Source organism: Lipotes vexillifer, unplaced genomic scaffold, assembly GCF_000442215.2.
Source record: "Lipotes vexillifer unplaced genomic scaffold, Lipotes_vexillifer_v1.1 scaffold102, whole genome shotgun sequence".
NCBI lineage: Eukaryota > Metazoa > Chordata > Mammalia > Artiodactyla > Lipotidae > Lipotes > Lipotes vexillifer.
In genome coordinates, this window is record NW_006786541.1 from 5,933,042 (window position 1) to 5,949,358 (window position 16,317).

Here is a 16,317-nt window from a genome sequence, read left to right on the forward strand (position 1 = left end):
TTTAATCTCTCTTTCCAGCAATCTATCACACATCCCTAAACCTAAATATAGTCATTCACCAGGTGTCTGACCTTAAAGTAGGGTACTTTGCAGAAATATAAGTGTAAAACACTATCTTTGCTTTCAGAAAACATACAATCTAAGATATATATATATAAATATATAATATAAATATATATATCGATATATATTTTAAATGAGAGTATTCTAAAACAGAAATCCTTTGTTCAATATTCACAAGAAGCAGGCTTCAGTCTTCTTTTAAACTTTACAGCGTTAACCCATTAGCTGTCTAGCTACAATAACTGGCTGGACTCAAAATCTGCTGGCCATAACTGCCTTACTGGCTTTAGCTTTGCCTTCAGGAGCAAACAAGAACAAGTACTTTCCTTTACCCGAGAGTCCTTTAAATATCTGGAAGCCATATTTTTACAAAATTATGACCTGAAATGGCTGGAAAAGATTTCATAAAGGAAAGGGGGCTAAAATGGCACAAAAATGGCAAGTAAATATTCCAGTTTGTAAGAAAAGAATAACTAGAGGCAGGAGGTCAGGTAAAGAACAGTGCGACTGAACCATGCAATTCAGACTGGGGAGTAGTGAGTATAAAACTGGCTAAAGTAAGTTCCTATCAGATTATTAAAGAACTTAAATGCCATGGTGGGACTTCTGTTTGTTTTGATAGCCAATAGGGAACACATGTAGACTCTTGAGACAAACCACAGGAGAAAGATGTTTTAAAGATATGAGGATTGTGTTTTGGACTAAACATTTGGGTCCCCCCGAAATTCATCTACTGAAGCCAATGTTTGGAGATGAGGCCTTTGATAGGTAATTAGGGTTAAATGAGGTCGTGAGGCTGGGGCCCCTGTGATGGCATTAGTGCCCTTATAAGAAAGGACACCAGATAGTTCTCTCTCTCTTATCCCCTCTCACTCACACACTGAGGAAAGGCTATGTGAGAACACAGTAAAAAGGCAGCCCGTAAGCCAGGAAGAGTTGACATCAGAACCTGACAATGCTAGTACCCTGATCTTAGACTTCCAGCCTCCAGAACTGTTGGAAAATAAATTGCTGCTGTTTAAGCCATCCAGTTTGTGGTATTTTGTTATGGCAGCCTGTGCAGACTAAGACAGACTGGAAAAGAGAGCAAATGGCAGCAAGGAGGCCAAGTAAGAAGACTACTACAATGTCCAGTGGTGAAGTAACAGATTACAGCAGTAGCAGCAAGAATGCAGAAGCCATCAATTACCTATGAAAGAAAAATAAGCTACTTCACCTGGCCCCAGGGTTCTTTGAAATTATATTCAGGAACCCTAGCTATCCACTTCCAAGGTCCTTAGTTTTTCTGTTTCACCTACCATCTACTCTCATGTCACTGCAATTTAATAACAATCTTTCAAGAGGACATTAGGAATTATTACAATCAGAAGGCCCCAGAACTTTCTTGACTCTTGTCAAGTGACTGTCAAATCATCCTATAATCCTAAACCCAGTCATTGTCTTATCCTAAAGAACAACCAGCAAATACCTCCAATGGAGCCTACCAGTCCACAGGCCTCCACCAAAACCACCCCAATAGCGGTACTGGCTCTGGGTTCCATGAAGTTTGAATTTGTTGATTTCCTTCTTTAAAACAAAGTGAAAAGTTCTAAACAATACAATCCCATAAATACATACATACATGGAGTCAGTAAAAACCTCAATATTTCCCAATAAAAGGTGGCCCAGGTGTTTTATATACCCAGACAAGCACACTAATTGGAAAGGGGCATCGCTGGGACCTGGCAAAGCCCTCATTTCCCTAATCACAAAGAACCTGGAAAAGTAGCACCAGCACACAGCCCCAGCCCTGATACCTTGTCATTTACGGATAAGACTAAGTCAACCCTTCCTGCTTCCAGCAGAGGCATACAGCAGATGAGAGTTCCACTTGGATTTCCCAACCTCATCCTTGCACCCTCTCATCCTCACTCAGGAGTATACCAAGGCCACCACATGCAGTACTTTAAAATCTTCAAAAGGTTAACTCTTACTGACACTAAAGTTTTGTTCAGATTACTGCTCATCAAACAAAGCAAAAACTTTCCTAAGAACTATTCAACTGTCACCCTACTTAAGCCTGTGGTTAACCTTGTTACTACAACAGATCCTCAACAAGGATTTAAAGCTAAGCTGAGGGGACTTCCCTGGTGGTTCAGTGGTTAAGAATCCACCTTCCAATTCAGGGAACTCGGGTTCGATCCCTGGTCAGGGAACTAATATCCCACATGCTGCGGGGCAACTAAGCCTGCACGCCGCAACTAAGCCTGCGCTCTAGAGCCTGTGTGCCACAACTAGAGACAAGTCTGTGAGCCACAATGAAGAGCCCGCCCACCACAACGAAAGATCCCCCATGCCGCCACTAAGACCCAATGCAGCCAAATAAATAAATATTTTAAAAATAAATAAAAATAGGGCTTCCCTGGTGGCGCAGTGGTTGAGAGTCTGCCTGTTAATACAGGGGACACGGGTTCGAGCCCTGGTCTGGGAAGATCCCACGTGCCATGGAGCAACTAGGCCCGTGAGCCACAACTACTGAGCCTGCGCGTCTGGAGCCTGGGCCCCGCAACAAGAGAGGCCACGATAGTGAGAGGCCCGCGCACCGTGATGAAGAGTGGACCCCGCCTGCCATAACTAGAGAAAGCCCTCGCACAGAAACGAAGACCCAGCACAGCAAAATTAATTAATTAATAAACTCCTACCCCCAACATCTTCTTAAATAAATAAAATAAAATAATAAATAAAAAATAAAACTAAGCTGAGAATATAGGACTCAAAGGTACTAATTTGGGGGCTCTATGGTTTGAGATATAATTAACAGAGTTTACTTTATTGCTTTAACTTCCCTCACCTAACCAAAGAGAGAAAGAACTCATCTGAAGAATTCTGAGATTTTGAGGGTTACCAACTATAAGCGGTTCCTTAAGCTATCGCCCCTCTCAATCACCTGATTTAATCTTCAATAACTGACTGTTGGAAATGTATGAGTTTTGCAATGAATAGTCACTCATTCCACAACTTGTGAACTTGGAATCCCTTCAAGAGTTGCTATGCCACCTAACATAAGACAACTAATATTCGTACAGAATCACAAACCTCCACGTTTTAGAAATAATTTCCTTAAAAATTATTTAATTTCATGACTATCACAACCCCTTAGGCAGTATTTTTATTCTCCTCATTTTAGACATGAGATAGACTTAGAGAAGTTAACATACTACCGTAGGATCACAAATCTGGTAAATGATAAAGCCAACAATGAACCAAAACTTTGTGACTCCAAACTCCTCCTCTTTCCAGCATACCACAATGTGTCTCTCTGTTCTCCACCACCTTAAACAAACCATTCTACACAGACCAATAAAAACACAACAGGGCATTAGTGTGTTCTCTCAAATGCCTACTGATGCTCTTCAACAAAATGAAAGCCCAGTCTACCTTAAATAAATAATAATACAAAATGGACTAATCAGCACCCTCTCAAATAAATCTTTTCATTTTACTGCACTGAAAAGTCTGTTGCCAAAATTAAATTTTAATAACTTCCATTAAAACCTCTTCTATATGTTTAATGACACTTTTAAACTACCCTTGGAATAACTATTTTCCATCTGCTTTTACTTGCCTTTATAACTAAACAAACACTAAACCTTTGAAAAGGGGGAAGTGAAAATAATGAATTTTCCACACTATGAAACAACCATTCTTTTCTCTGGCCTCAACTAAATAATAGCTGTGAATATTCCAATATCTTACAACTATCAAATTTCATCTTCCTCCTAAGGGAAAAAGTCTGATGACAGCTAAACAATAAAAGAAGACCACACACAAAAAGAATTATACTCTCCTAAAGACATTTCGGGCTGTAGTTGTCTATATCTAATATCTTGTAATACCAACAAGAAAAGTTTTATCTTATGGAGGCTTTTGATTATTGTTTTCTTCTTAACAATAAATAAATCTTGAAGCACTTTCTTTTGGAGATTATCAGCATGGTACCATTTAAGCCTCCAGTTACAACAAAAAATTTTAAAGATTTCTGGAGATATTAAATTCCTCCTCATGACAAACCGTACTCTGGTGTAGATTGGTATCAGTGCAGGTGCAACTATGGCTGATCAGTTTGCTACTTCTGAGGGGCAATAAGAAACCACAGGCAAATGTGTATCACTGTTGATTTCTCTATTTCCTCTGTAAAACGAATAATTACCAACTTCCTACAAGAATTATGAACTAAATAGTGAATGACTAAATATTTATGAAGTACATTTATCATTATTGATTTTTTTAAATAATAAGACTCCTCCCATTCCCCCAATCATTCACTGGGCAAAGTCCCACTGCTCTACAACTTGTTCAGCAAGTCTCAGAGTCCACCCACTCTGGCAATACTCTGAAGTTTAACAAGAGATGTTATATAAAGTATGAAGGCAAGACTGTATGGCTGTATGGCATGTTCTGTGTTCCCACAGCAGGGAATCTCAAACCTCTACAAACTTTATGTGGATTTAATAATATTATATTATAATATTAAAAAATAATATTTAATAATATTATATAATGATTCTTCAGACAGTAACACTGGTAATGCTACAGGGAACAGGTCTGCAAGGGAACCAGAAAAGTCAGTATAGTCAATTGACCTGCCTCTCAAAACAGATACACAAAGACTAGTTTATTACACACTCACTTCATTGCTACTTTCATAGTTACATTAAACAGTAATGGGACTGAGCTGATGACAGGCTCCTGAGGAAAATTTCATACACTCATTAGAATCACAATTTGTTTTTAATGAAGATACCTTTAATGAATATACTGCAGGAATAATCATGCTACTAACCTATGAAAACTTTTAACCAATATAAAAGTAGAGAATAAAATTACCAAAGACTGGTTTTGTTGTCTGTCCTCTATGAAACCAAATCTTAGCTCCTCCTTTTCTTCATGAATATAACTTGTAGGATTTTATTCTGTTTGCTCTCACACAGTTAAATCTGGATAAGAGTCAAGGCTGAGGCTTTATCTTGGAGGTAATAACATGCTGCTGATTTTTTTATATATGTATATATACATAATTATTTCTTACTTGGTTTTATGTATTTATGTAAATATATCTATTAGCATCCTGAAAATTTCCATGCAAAATGACCAGGGGAATATCACTACACTCCTTGGCCCAAAAGATGAAAAGCTTATACCTCCTCAAAATGAAAACTGACTTCCTAAAACAATGTATAGGGCACACTTCTCAAACCACAAAGCTCAGTCCAAAAAGCTTATACTGTATTCCAAGAAGAATTTCCTTTATATTAACAAGTCCACCACAATTTTTTTCTGTATTTAAAATAACTGTCTCTAGCCTAGACTTTTAGTCCAAAAGAGAAATTCTTATTTTGAGTTGAAAACAACAACAGTGGGGAGAGGGTGAGGGAGATTCTCTTTCTCTCTCTCTCTCTCTCTCTCTCTCTCTCTCTCTCTCTCTCTCTCTCACACACACACACACACACACACACACACAAAGGGGAGGTCTATAACACCTTTTTGGAAATCCATGGGGCCAGGTGGGTTTTAGAATTCCATTTTTCAGATTTTAGAAAAGAAATACAGTATACAAACCATACCATACAAATAAATCACCCCCAGCACCTGGTAATCATACAGTAACTAGAAAAATAAGAAATGTCAATGGCCTCCCTTCAGATAAGATCAAACCTTGCCACTAAAATAATTTATGCTGAATTTAAAGGAAAAAATTTGATTCATATCTTTTCCGATTTCAAAATGGCAGATCAGTGATTGTGGACCTTTGGCAAGTAAAAAGGTGGTCTTGACATATAATAAATAAACTGTGCTATCACCTAAAATAAAAAGAACTAGCTGATGCTTAAATAAGAGACACTTAGGATATGTAATAAAGTCTTAAAGTGGATCTAATTACTTGCCTAGTTGGAAAAGCATAATCAATTCAAGCTGCCTGTAAGTTGCCACCAAGAGATTCAACATGCATCATCTTCCCCCTTTAACTTTATTCCAAATTGGGACCAACACTGAAAAACATTTTCCAAAACCTAAGTATGTCAAAGTCAGCTGGATACAGTAGGGTTTCCAAATAGCAAAAATCTAAGAGGACCTCCTAACTCAGGAGAACTCAATGATTTTCATCCCTTGTTTATGAATGCCCATATAAACTCAGATTCTCTAAACTAACTTGTGGCCAAATCATGCTCCTGCCATAAGTTCAAAGTGAGCCTAGCATTTTTTCCTCTCCAGTAGCATAGTAAACCCTTTTTTTTAATTCCCAACCATCTCAAAACAACATACGCCTCAGAACAGAGAGGCTGGATAACTGTAATTCCCTCCAAGTAGGGATCCCCATGGTGTCCCACCACTAACTCACAACTCTTGCTGAGAGCAGCAGCACATATGCTCATTGATTAGAGTTGTGTGATCAGATTACGTTCAACCTGTGTTCTCTACATTAACCACCAGTGAAGTGGCGGAAGGGTCATCACGAGTTGATCCTGCTCATTTTAAAGCCTCACAATGGCTCACTGGCAAAACCACCAGAAGAAAACAAGTAAACAACTTTTGAGGGAGGCTAATGCCAGAAAGATTTCCTTTGAGTAACTGGAATAATTGTTCAAATTCAGAGTATTCCCTCAGTTCAAATTCAGGCACTTTCATAACACCTAAAAGAGATCTGAGAAAATGACATCTTGGGCCAGCTTTCTTCATTTTTAATAACCAAAAATAAGGTATAGTAGTGTTTTTTTTTGTAAAAAAAGGTAGTATTTTCTGTCCTGTGCCTTATCTCAAATTGTTTTTTTATTTTATTTTGAAGGTTTCATCCCTGAGTCACTGTCCAGTGCAATAAAAATTAGTAACAAATCGCTAATCTGTTTTCATTTCTGTGTGATCTTTAAATGTGATCTGTAAGTCCCCAATCAGCTTATAGTAGCTTGGATGACTCACCATGGTCTTTATGAGAGCACATTTTTTACCTGGAACACATGAGAGCACATTTTAAACATGGAACAAAAAAATAAAAGCTCTCCCTGTAAAAACATACAAGTCAGGGGTATGTGGAAAAATCACAGGATGATCTGGATAGAAAAAGAAAACAGAAGTTCAAATGACAGTTATATATATTACCAACAAATTTCTCTGTGCTTCAGCTTACGGAATAACAATTTGCTCCCTACCAAAACAATCCCCCTCCCCCAATGTAACATTCCATTTTCATAGATTTTTGTAGGAGCAAGAAAAGATCCAGGATAAAGACAGCCAAAGAAAATATACTCTAAGGCTGGTCTTCTCACTAAAGAAAGGATAGTATAGGACTGCATCCCACTCCACCCTGGCCTCTACCCCCAAAGATACAAAGGAAAACAGGAGGAAGGCAACGTCATAAGCTAAACTCAATGCATCTTCCTAGAACTTCAGTTTTACTTAATGACTAATTAAAACATATTTCTATTACAACAAGTATGTTTGTGCTAGGGAGTAGAATGTAAAATGCACATGAAGATTTTTAAGATAAGATTTCTTCTGCTCACTTACAATGTGCTGCTTCAGGCTACCAGGGGAGTTTATGCTCCTTCCCTGCCATTAAGAAAAAAGTGGGGAAGCTCTACCCTAGAGACTCATTCTCTCCAACCTGTCTCCCAGCTATTCTATCCTCTCAGGTCACATCATTTTTATTTTATTTATTTATTTATACTACACTTCATTCTAGAAAGGAAAATTTTCAAGCAGATAGAGAGCAATATAAAGAAAACCCTACATCCAAGTGGCAATGCCTAAACATGAAAGCGGGTTTTCAAAAGGTGTACACATTTCTGTTTACCATTCTGCACTATACAATATGTAGTCAACAAAATAATAGTATTAAGAAGAAATGAGCTACAAAAAACAAAGGTAAGGTTATTAGGTACCTAATGACCTTTCAAAACTATTCTTCAGCCTGATTTTGGCACTAAAAGCAACTCTGACATGTTGCCCTTGGGGGGCATTTCCTCACCCTCCCCACCGCCATAAAACATCACATTTTATCTAAAGTAAAATGAGGTAATGCCCATAAATAGCTTAGCAAAGCACCTAGCATATGATAATAGTTCAATAAACACTGGCTATAATACTGGTTATAATTATTACTATTAATAATAATATTACATTAGTATTACTTAAGAGGGTGCCATAGGCAGCTACAATTTTTGAATCTACAGTGTAGCAGGCAATATATAAAGATAATCTTATTTGATCCTCATAAGGATTCTGAAGGTAAGCATTATTATCCACTCTTCATAAAGGAGAAAAGTATGCTCAGATCATTTAAATGACTTGCCTAGGGCCACCCAGCTAATAAGTTGCAAAGCACTGTTCCAATCTAGTCATCTGGCTCCTGAACCCAATTCTTCCCACTGCACTATACTACCTCTCTTATAAAAAGTCAAGAATTCAAGGGCTCTCTCACCGATAGACTCCAACTAGATTCCACTCCATTTCAATAAGCACAGGTCAAAGAATGACAGGAATTCCCTCCAGTCAACAAACAACCAAATTACATACAAATACAAATCTGCACCAAATGTCATCAAACACTCCATCCATAAACTAATAAAAATTTGTATTTTTACATTAAATAATCAACCAAAGTCACTAATTCTATACATCTAACTCCATCATTAACATCAATTCTTGACCTGATCATTTATCTCCCTCTGAGTTCATTTCCCTGAGGGTATTCATTCACTCACTTAGTTTTAATTATAACTTGTAGGAACAAAAACCCAAATCTACATCTCCTATCCAAAGGAAACTGAAGTGTAGATAAAAATATATGCATGTACAAAAAGGTATCCACTATCATATTTTTTATAATAACAAAACGCAAATCAACAAACAAAATCTCTAAACGTCAAGCAGTAAGATAATTGATTTGATAAGTTATGCTATATTCATCCCATGTAATAATACCATACAACAATTTTAAATGGAGCTTATGAAGAACCTTTAAGAACATGAGAAAATGCTCATAACATCAAGTGAAATAAAAAAGCAAGACATGAAATGAAACCATCAGTAAGCTCTCAACTTTGCAAACACAGAACAGGAAAAAAAGACTAAAAGGAAATAAATCAAATATAACAATTTTCTCTGTATAGTAAAATAACCGGTGTCTTTTTTCCCTTGTTGCTTTTTCTGTTCTCCAATTTTCTTTTCAATGATGATTATATATTAATTTTACAGGCAGAAAAGAGTTTTTTTAACCAAAATTTTTAACTCATCTTGCAGTACTCTTCTCTCATAAATCCCCAAGTTAGCCAAGAGTCCCAAGTCATGTGGAATTTAAAATGCTCAAAACATACCAGCATCTTTATATATTTTTTTTTCTCCAGCACTATTACCCTCCAATTATGCCAGAACTGCAAAAGTAGTTTCTCTTATCTATAGAAATCCAGTCCTTCAAATTCTGTCAATCCTTTTCTTCTGGTATTTTTCCTTCTTACTTCCTATTTTCCCTACCTACTTCCTATACTAATACCAAGTCCAAATCTTCACCAGCTCATCCCCAGATTAGCACAATAGCCTCCTGAATAAGTAAATGCTTTCCTTATTCTATTGCCTCACCACTAACAATTCACTCCACCACAGTTCACTCTGTGCCAGACACTGTTCCTAGAGCTTTACTTGTATTAACTCGGTTAACATTCATAATGACCCTATGAGGATGGCTACTATTATTAGTCCTATTTTACAGATTAAGAAATAGAAGCACAGAGAGGTTAAGATACATACCCAAGGTCACCAGCTAATAAATGGCAATGATTAGATTTGAACCCATGCAGTCTGGCTCCAGATAACAGTATATAAATATGAGCTACTCAAGGAGTGCAGGAGTGATAATCAATAAAAATCAGTTTCTCTTTCCCCGAACTGTGTACATACAGGCCCTTGGAGTAAGCCTCCCATTTCCGGGTCTCTTCATGCTATTCCACAACTGGGAGGACAGTTCTTCTCTTCCCTAATTCATTTTTCATATCTCCTTTAAAAGTCAACTTTAAATTCAACATTTTTGAGTTTTCCTTAAGCCAGTTCCCTCACTCCTCAGCACATTCTTACTCTTATGGACTCAATTTAACCTATATTAATGTGCAGTTGTTGACATTTTTTATGTTATAGAAGTTTACCTCACATTTTTACATTTTATCTTCCTGTCTAGATAATGAAATGCCTCCACTTTTTTTGGTGTATGTCGCTCTCCATTTGCCACCTTCCCAAAAGCTAGTAGAATAGCAACCAGCACAAAGTAAATACTAAATAAATATGTGGTTAACTGATAAATCTAAGGTAAATATGGCTCAACTATTTGACAAAGCAGGAAGTCTTTTGAACTAATATATTTAAATGTTTGTCTTCTTTTCATTTTATTCCCTAAGCACAAAAGCATTAGATTTGTAATTTCAACATTCCCATCCAAAAAAACATATTCAAGCAATACCCAAAAGCAGTCCTATTAAATACTTTTTTTAAAAAGATATCCCACACACTGTCCAGAAACTCCTTTTTTTTCCCCAGGAGACCTTTTCTAATAGTGTTATTTTACTCTCTTGTGGCAAGAGTTTTCCAAGTCTCTGACAACACTAAGCAGGCAGTGACATTCCAGACGCGAGTATCAACTGTTCAAGAACAAAAAAAGACTATTTGGCTTTAATAAGAGATTATCATAAATAGGCCCATTAAATCTAAAATGTGAAAACAATTGTGTTTATATTTAAAGTTGAGTATCTTCATCTTTATCTTCTTATCCAAGAAAATGATTTTAAATGTTTAAATTGTTAACAAAAACAGATGGAAATAATAATTAATTAAAGGTATGGCTCATTGTATATAATAAACAATTCTCTAAAATACTGTGACCTAATCAAACTGGTTTTCAAATCCATTGTAAGCCATGACTACTTAAAAGAGCACTATAGGAACTACTCCGAAAAGCACACAGTACTCATGGTTATAATCTTGTCTCTAATTTTTGTTTTCCAAGAATGTATTTTCATATACAGATTTTCTCTAAATGACACCTTTGCTACTTAACTTTTACATTAAATGAGCCACTTAACAGTAGACCATATTTATCCTAAAATATTATATTTTTCCTCATATGCCTGCTGACTCTGCAGTTACTCTAATTCATCACTACAGCTCGCCAGAAGTAAATGTCTAATATGGTTCAGTTACCCAAATAACAGTACTAAATTTGAGTGTATATTACTATACACTATAGTTAACAAACTTCAACACTGATAGGTACACAATATGAAACACATCCTACTCATAACTTTACAATACTTTAAGTGAAAAAGCCAAATCTAGTTTCCCCTCTATTTAAAATTACCATTCCTAGTTATATTACACTTCAGTTAAAAAACACATTGGTAAAATTTTGGTGTTCTCTTTCTTGATATTTCAAATAATGCTATAGCAATTTGAAAAGCTTACTCCATTTTAATTGAGTGAGTAGGTGTTTACTAATCATTCCCTTTTTTTAAAAAATTACTTGAGAAGTAGATACAGTTATAATAGGGAAACACCAGGAATCCTTGTGATGATGGAACTGTTCCTATATCTTGAGTATATCACTGTCAATAACCTAGTTGCGATATTGTACCACAGTTTTACAAGACGTTACTGTTGCAGGAAACATGTTAAAGTAAAAGTGGGATCTCTATATTGTTTCTTACAACTGCATATGAATCTACCATTATCTCAAAACAAAAAGTTTAATTTAAAAAAATACTGAAGAGTAATTTAATGAGAATTCATTTTTCTGGCCTCCCAGAAAATTTTTTGAAAATTCAATATTTTCAAAAATCCCAAATGTGCATATGAAAATACCTCCCAAATGAAAAACTGTACTCCTTTTAAAAATTAAGAGCTAGAAAATAGTTTTTATAATTCTTTCCAAAAATCTTGAGCAAGAAGAAATCTATAGTGTTACAAAAGTCTGATTTGAACAAGGAAAAGTAAAAGCTTTACTTGCTTGTTAAAATAACTCTCTAGATAGAAATATAAGAGACACACTCAATATATATAGATGGCTTACTAAATAAATGTATCCCACTCCCTTCCAACATCTCTTGTTACTTGGATTCAAAAACTAACAAAGGAAATTTTTCAGATATCATGTAAACATTTAAACTATGAAAAATTAAACCCAATATCACAATTTAGTTCTCCATACTCAATCCCTGAAGCTGGAGGGGACAGTGGATTTAAACACCAGAACTATTTCCAGTTTGTCAATCCTTTCAACAAGCTTTCCTCCTATACACTGTCCTACAAAAGTGCCTCACCTTTAACTCCTACAGAGAAAAACCCCTGTCTCAAGGTCACCATAAGAATACCTCACAGCTTCTATCATACCAAACAGACAAATTCACAGTTGTATCATAATGCAAAGAAAATTAACACCCTTGATGAAAAAATATGACTATAAAAATTCCTCAAGACAAATAAGTAACAGAAAATACATATTAGCCTTTTCCATTGAGACTTTTGATGAAGTGTCGGCTATCTTACAAGTTATATATCGCTTTAGGAATAAGATTTAAAAATAACATCACGTACTATAGCATATACACTGAAATTAAGTCATCCTCAAAAAGGACAATCAATAAAGAAAATTATACACACAACTGTAGTTTTCATGAGGCAAAAGGCTTGGGATTTTGCAAATGTTACTTCAAAAACAAGGTAACTCTAATCTTTATGTCACCTCTTCAGAAGGAAAGTCAGATCTTTAGCTCCTTATACACTGCAAATAATCAGGCATTTGGACATATTACATATCCTTTGACATGAAGTCAGAAGATTATTAAAGTGTCAATAAAATATACAGATAAAACAATATTGCCATACCAACCTCTTTCAGACATTTCCTTTAAGATAAGAAATGGCTATAGGACCATATCTACCAGTATACTTTCATATAAGATGACTGCTTTGCTATTTTCCCTTCCCCCCAAATCTAAATCCATTCGCTGATTGTTAGAGGTCATAGCTTTTTTTAATTACAATTTTTTCCTGAAATTTAGAACAAACCACACAGATAAATATTTAAGTTCAAATTTTCAACAGATAAAAAAACCTAACAGTTTTAAAGCTAAAAATTTCCTGCTCTAAAGAATCAAACATTATGAACACTTCTACAATGCAGAAAAATAATTTTTTTCTTTGTATAATGCATGCTACAGAGAGAAGGACCCACAACTGTTCCAATGTCATGCTAGAGTTCACTGAACTTTTTTTTAAATTTTAGACTACATAAATCATACCTTAATTTTAAAAAGTAAAAAATATATATTTGCCCTTATTCTAAAAACAGAAAGTATTTCTAATAGCCAGTTTCTGAAGTTCATGTCCTTGATATCAATGAATGTCAGTTAAATATATTTTCTACAATTCAAGTCAGAGCTAACAGTCTGAAACAGCAATATCACTATTCATTTAATGAAATATACTAAGCATCTACTATGTATTAGACAAAGAAAATTTGAAAGTTCCCAAGAATGTATCAGTTGCAAAAATTGACATGTACTCAAAACAGTAGTAAAGAAAGAGAATATAGCCTTCTTCTATATTAACTAATAATTTTCTCTCCTCAACCCAAAAAAGCGATGATTTTCAAACCACTACCAATAAATGGATAGAGGTGGGAGAAGAGCTGGGGTTTGGCTGACATTTTATGATATCCTTTTGATTAAGAATAATATTAGTCTTTAGGATATTTAAAATTCAAAATGTTTTTATTTGAGATGTTAAACAACATGCTATACTTTCTCCTTAAGTTGTAATTTCATCATTAAAAATGAATTTTAGTAAATTAAGGTAGTGTATGATTTTTAAATAGAAACTTGTTTTAACGTGAAGTGGTATAAAGGGTTAAATTGGTTATGAAATTAACCTTCTTTTCTGATGTTTTGCTCCCACAGTACCTTAAGAAGTCAACTATCATTTTACTAGGGGAAATAAAAAAGCACCAGTCAAAGAGGAATTACTGAGTTTCAGCCTAGAGATTTGACAGCTGGTTTTCTTATGCTGCTGTCTTGGCTTTTGTTTTTGTTTTTTTTTTACCTCTTCCAGCACTAAGGAATAAATCTAAGTTAAACAGAAAATGCTAGCTTTTGTACACTAGAATGGACCTTGCTTCTGGAACATTTATTTTTTTAAAATCATGAGTATAACTAAGAAAAACCAAAAATGCACACTTAAGAAATATGGGATAAATGTTAATAATGGAGTAGAGTAGTTATAAATATACAGAAAGTAAATTTAAGGACGAAAGCACTAGTGTAGAACTAGGAATCTAATTTAACTTACTCTAAACATCCTAATGTAACATGAACATAGGATAGAATTCAATCATCTGTGTTATTTGAAAGTACATCTAACTTTCTATTCATTTATTTGTAACATTTCAAATAACTGTGCACAAAATTGTTAATTTCCTGAAGACTTCCAAAAGGAATAGCCATCTTTCAAAATAAGTGTTACTAATTACTGCTTGACTCAATTCTACTTTTCATATACATATTTTAAATAACATTATTTTACCAATTCTTTAGAATCCAAAAGTTTAATAACATTAATGGGCTAAAATTTAGAAAATTTTTAAAATACAAATATTTAAATAAACAATTAAAAAAAAATACTACACATGGACCAAAGAGCATTTTCTTCTGGTACTTTTCTAAATACAGAGGCATGCTATAATCCCTTGCACTCAAACAAGATAATTTTCAATTTAAAAATTCAGAGAAAAGAGAACAACTTTTTAAATTCATATTGAAATTCTTGAAGAAATGTCAATGGATCCTTAAAGGAACAGCCCACATTTGGGGCTTGTTTGTTTTTGTTTATAGTTTTAACTAGACATCACACCACCAAAATATGAGTTTCTGATTTTAGACATGATCTTACCTGATCCGCTGAACTGACTGCTTCCCAGTGTCGTTGGTCTGGTTTTCCCACTATTAACAGGTGGGGAAAACATCTGCAAAATAATCCAAACGCATCTGTTAGTTGTGAAATTCTTCTAGATTCCTTGCAAACAAAAGTCCACCAAGAGCCATCAATTAGTTGCTGTATTTCAGAGGGAAGTTAAAATAAAATTGGATATATACATTTATACCCAGAAAAGCAAATACATTTAGTGATATTATTTCCTCACACTATTTGGAAATACTGGCTATCTTCTGTTCTGAAAACCCAGTCAGTTACATGAGAGATTCTAAGATTATTAAGTTTAAGTGGAAGTTTCTGTCAATGATCTTCACTTTGTACCAGCAGTTAATAAAGGAATTCAACGCATTAGAAACAAGGGCAGTGGGGCCAGCTGATATTTTTAAGTCACTCAATTATTTCCCATGTTAAGAAAATTTTAAATGTACATACACATATGTACTTCTTGTATATGCATATATTCACACAATATACACATATATAAGTACATATATATTTATATTAAAATGGTTCAAGCCAAAAGACTGGGAATCCTAGCCCTTCACTAGCTTTCCTGTAACTGACATCTTTCAGGTACCATAAACTATACATCTTGAAAAGGGAAATGGTTAGGTGTCTTGAAGAAAAAACAATTTTTTTTCATATGAAGTTCAAAATCCCTAATAATCATCAGGGTCAGAGGATGACTCAACCAAAGCTCAAGATTACGCTGTTCTCCTTTTAACTGGCTAAATCAAATGACCCCTCTGGCATTAAAGTTTTAAATCTGCAAGTCTAGACATTACATCAAAGTTCAGGTGTCCAACTTGGGGGAGCTGGACTCCAGCCCTGAGAACTACTGCTCAAAGCAGATGGAGTTCACGCTGCTTAGTCTCCACGTCGCTCTCTCCCCTTTCTTTCTTTTTCTGTAAACCTCAGCGGAACCCCAAGATGCCGCAGAAAGCTCTCATACCGCACTGAAGTCCAGCAGGTCGCTCAGCTCCTTGTCGGTCCCTATAGCAGCCATGCGCTGCTGCTGGGGATTCATCTTCGGCCACTTCTAGCAGGTCCTAAGACAGAGGAAAGAGGCTCAGCGAGAGACCACCGAGGCCCAAAGTGTATACGGGAATGGAGAGGGGCGTAGAAGAAGAGTAAAAACGCCGGGCTGCCTTCCAATATCCTACTCGTTCCCCACCGCCGTGCGGGCAGGGGGCAGGAGAGCCCGGCGCCGGGTCCGTGAATCCACGCGTTTCTCGGCCCGGCCAGGGAGCT

At 35.5% G+C, this 16,317-nt stretch overlaps 1 protein-coding gene across 2 annotated transcripts in view; it reads right to left on the reverse strand.

Moving 5' to 3' along the window:
- Positions 1-16,099, reverse strand: part of TCF12 (transcription factor 12) — a 366,571-nt gene extending 350,472 nt beyond the window's left edge. The window contains exons 1-2 of one of the 2 annotated variants that reach the window (XM_007458915.1): positions 16,019-16,099; positions 15,025-15,097 (exon numbers count right to left, since the gene is read on the reverse strand). In XM_007458915.1, the coding sequence (XP_007458977.1) occupies positions 15,025-15,097; positions 16,019-16,093 (148 nt within the window). In that variant the 5' untranslated portion in view covers positions 16,094-16,099. The remainder of the gene's footprint in view (positions 1-15,024; positions 15,098-16,018) is intronic. The other variant, XM_007458914.1, reaches the window with a different exon arrangement.
- Between the last annotated feature and the right edge of the window lie 218 nt (positions 16,100-16,317).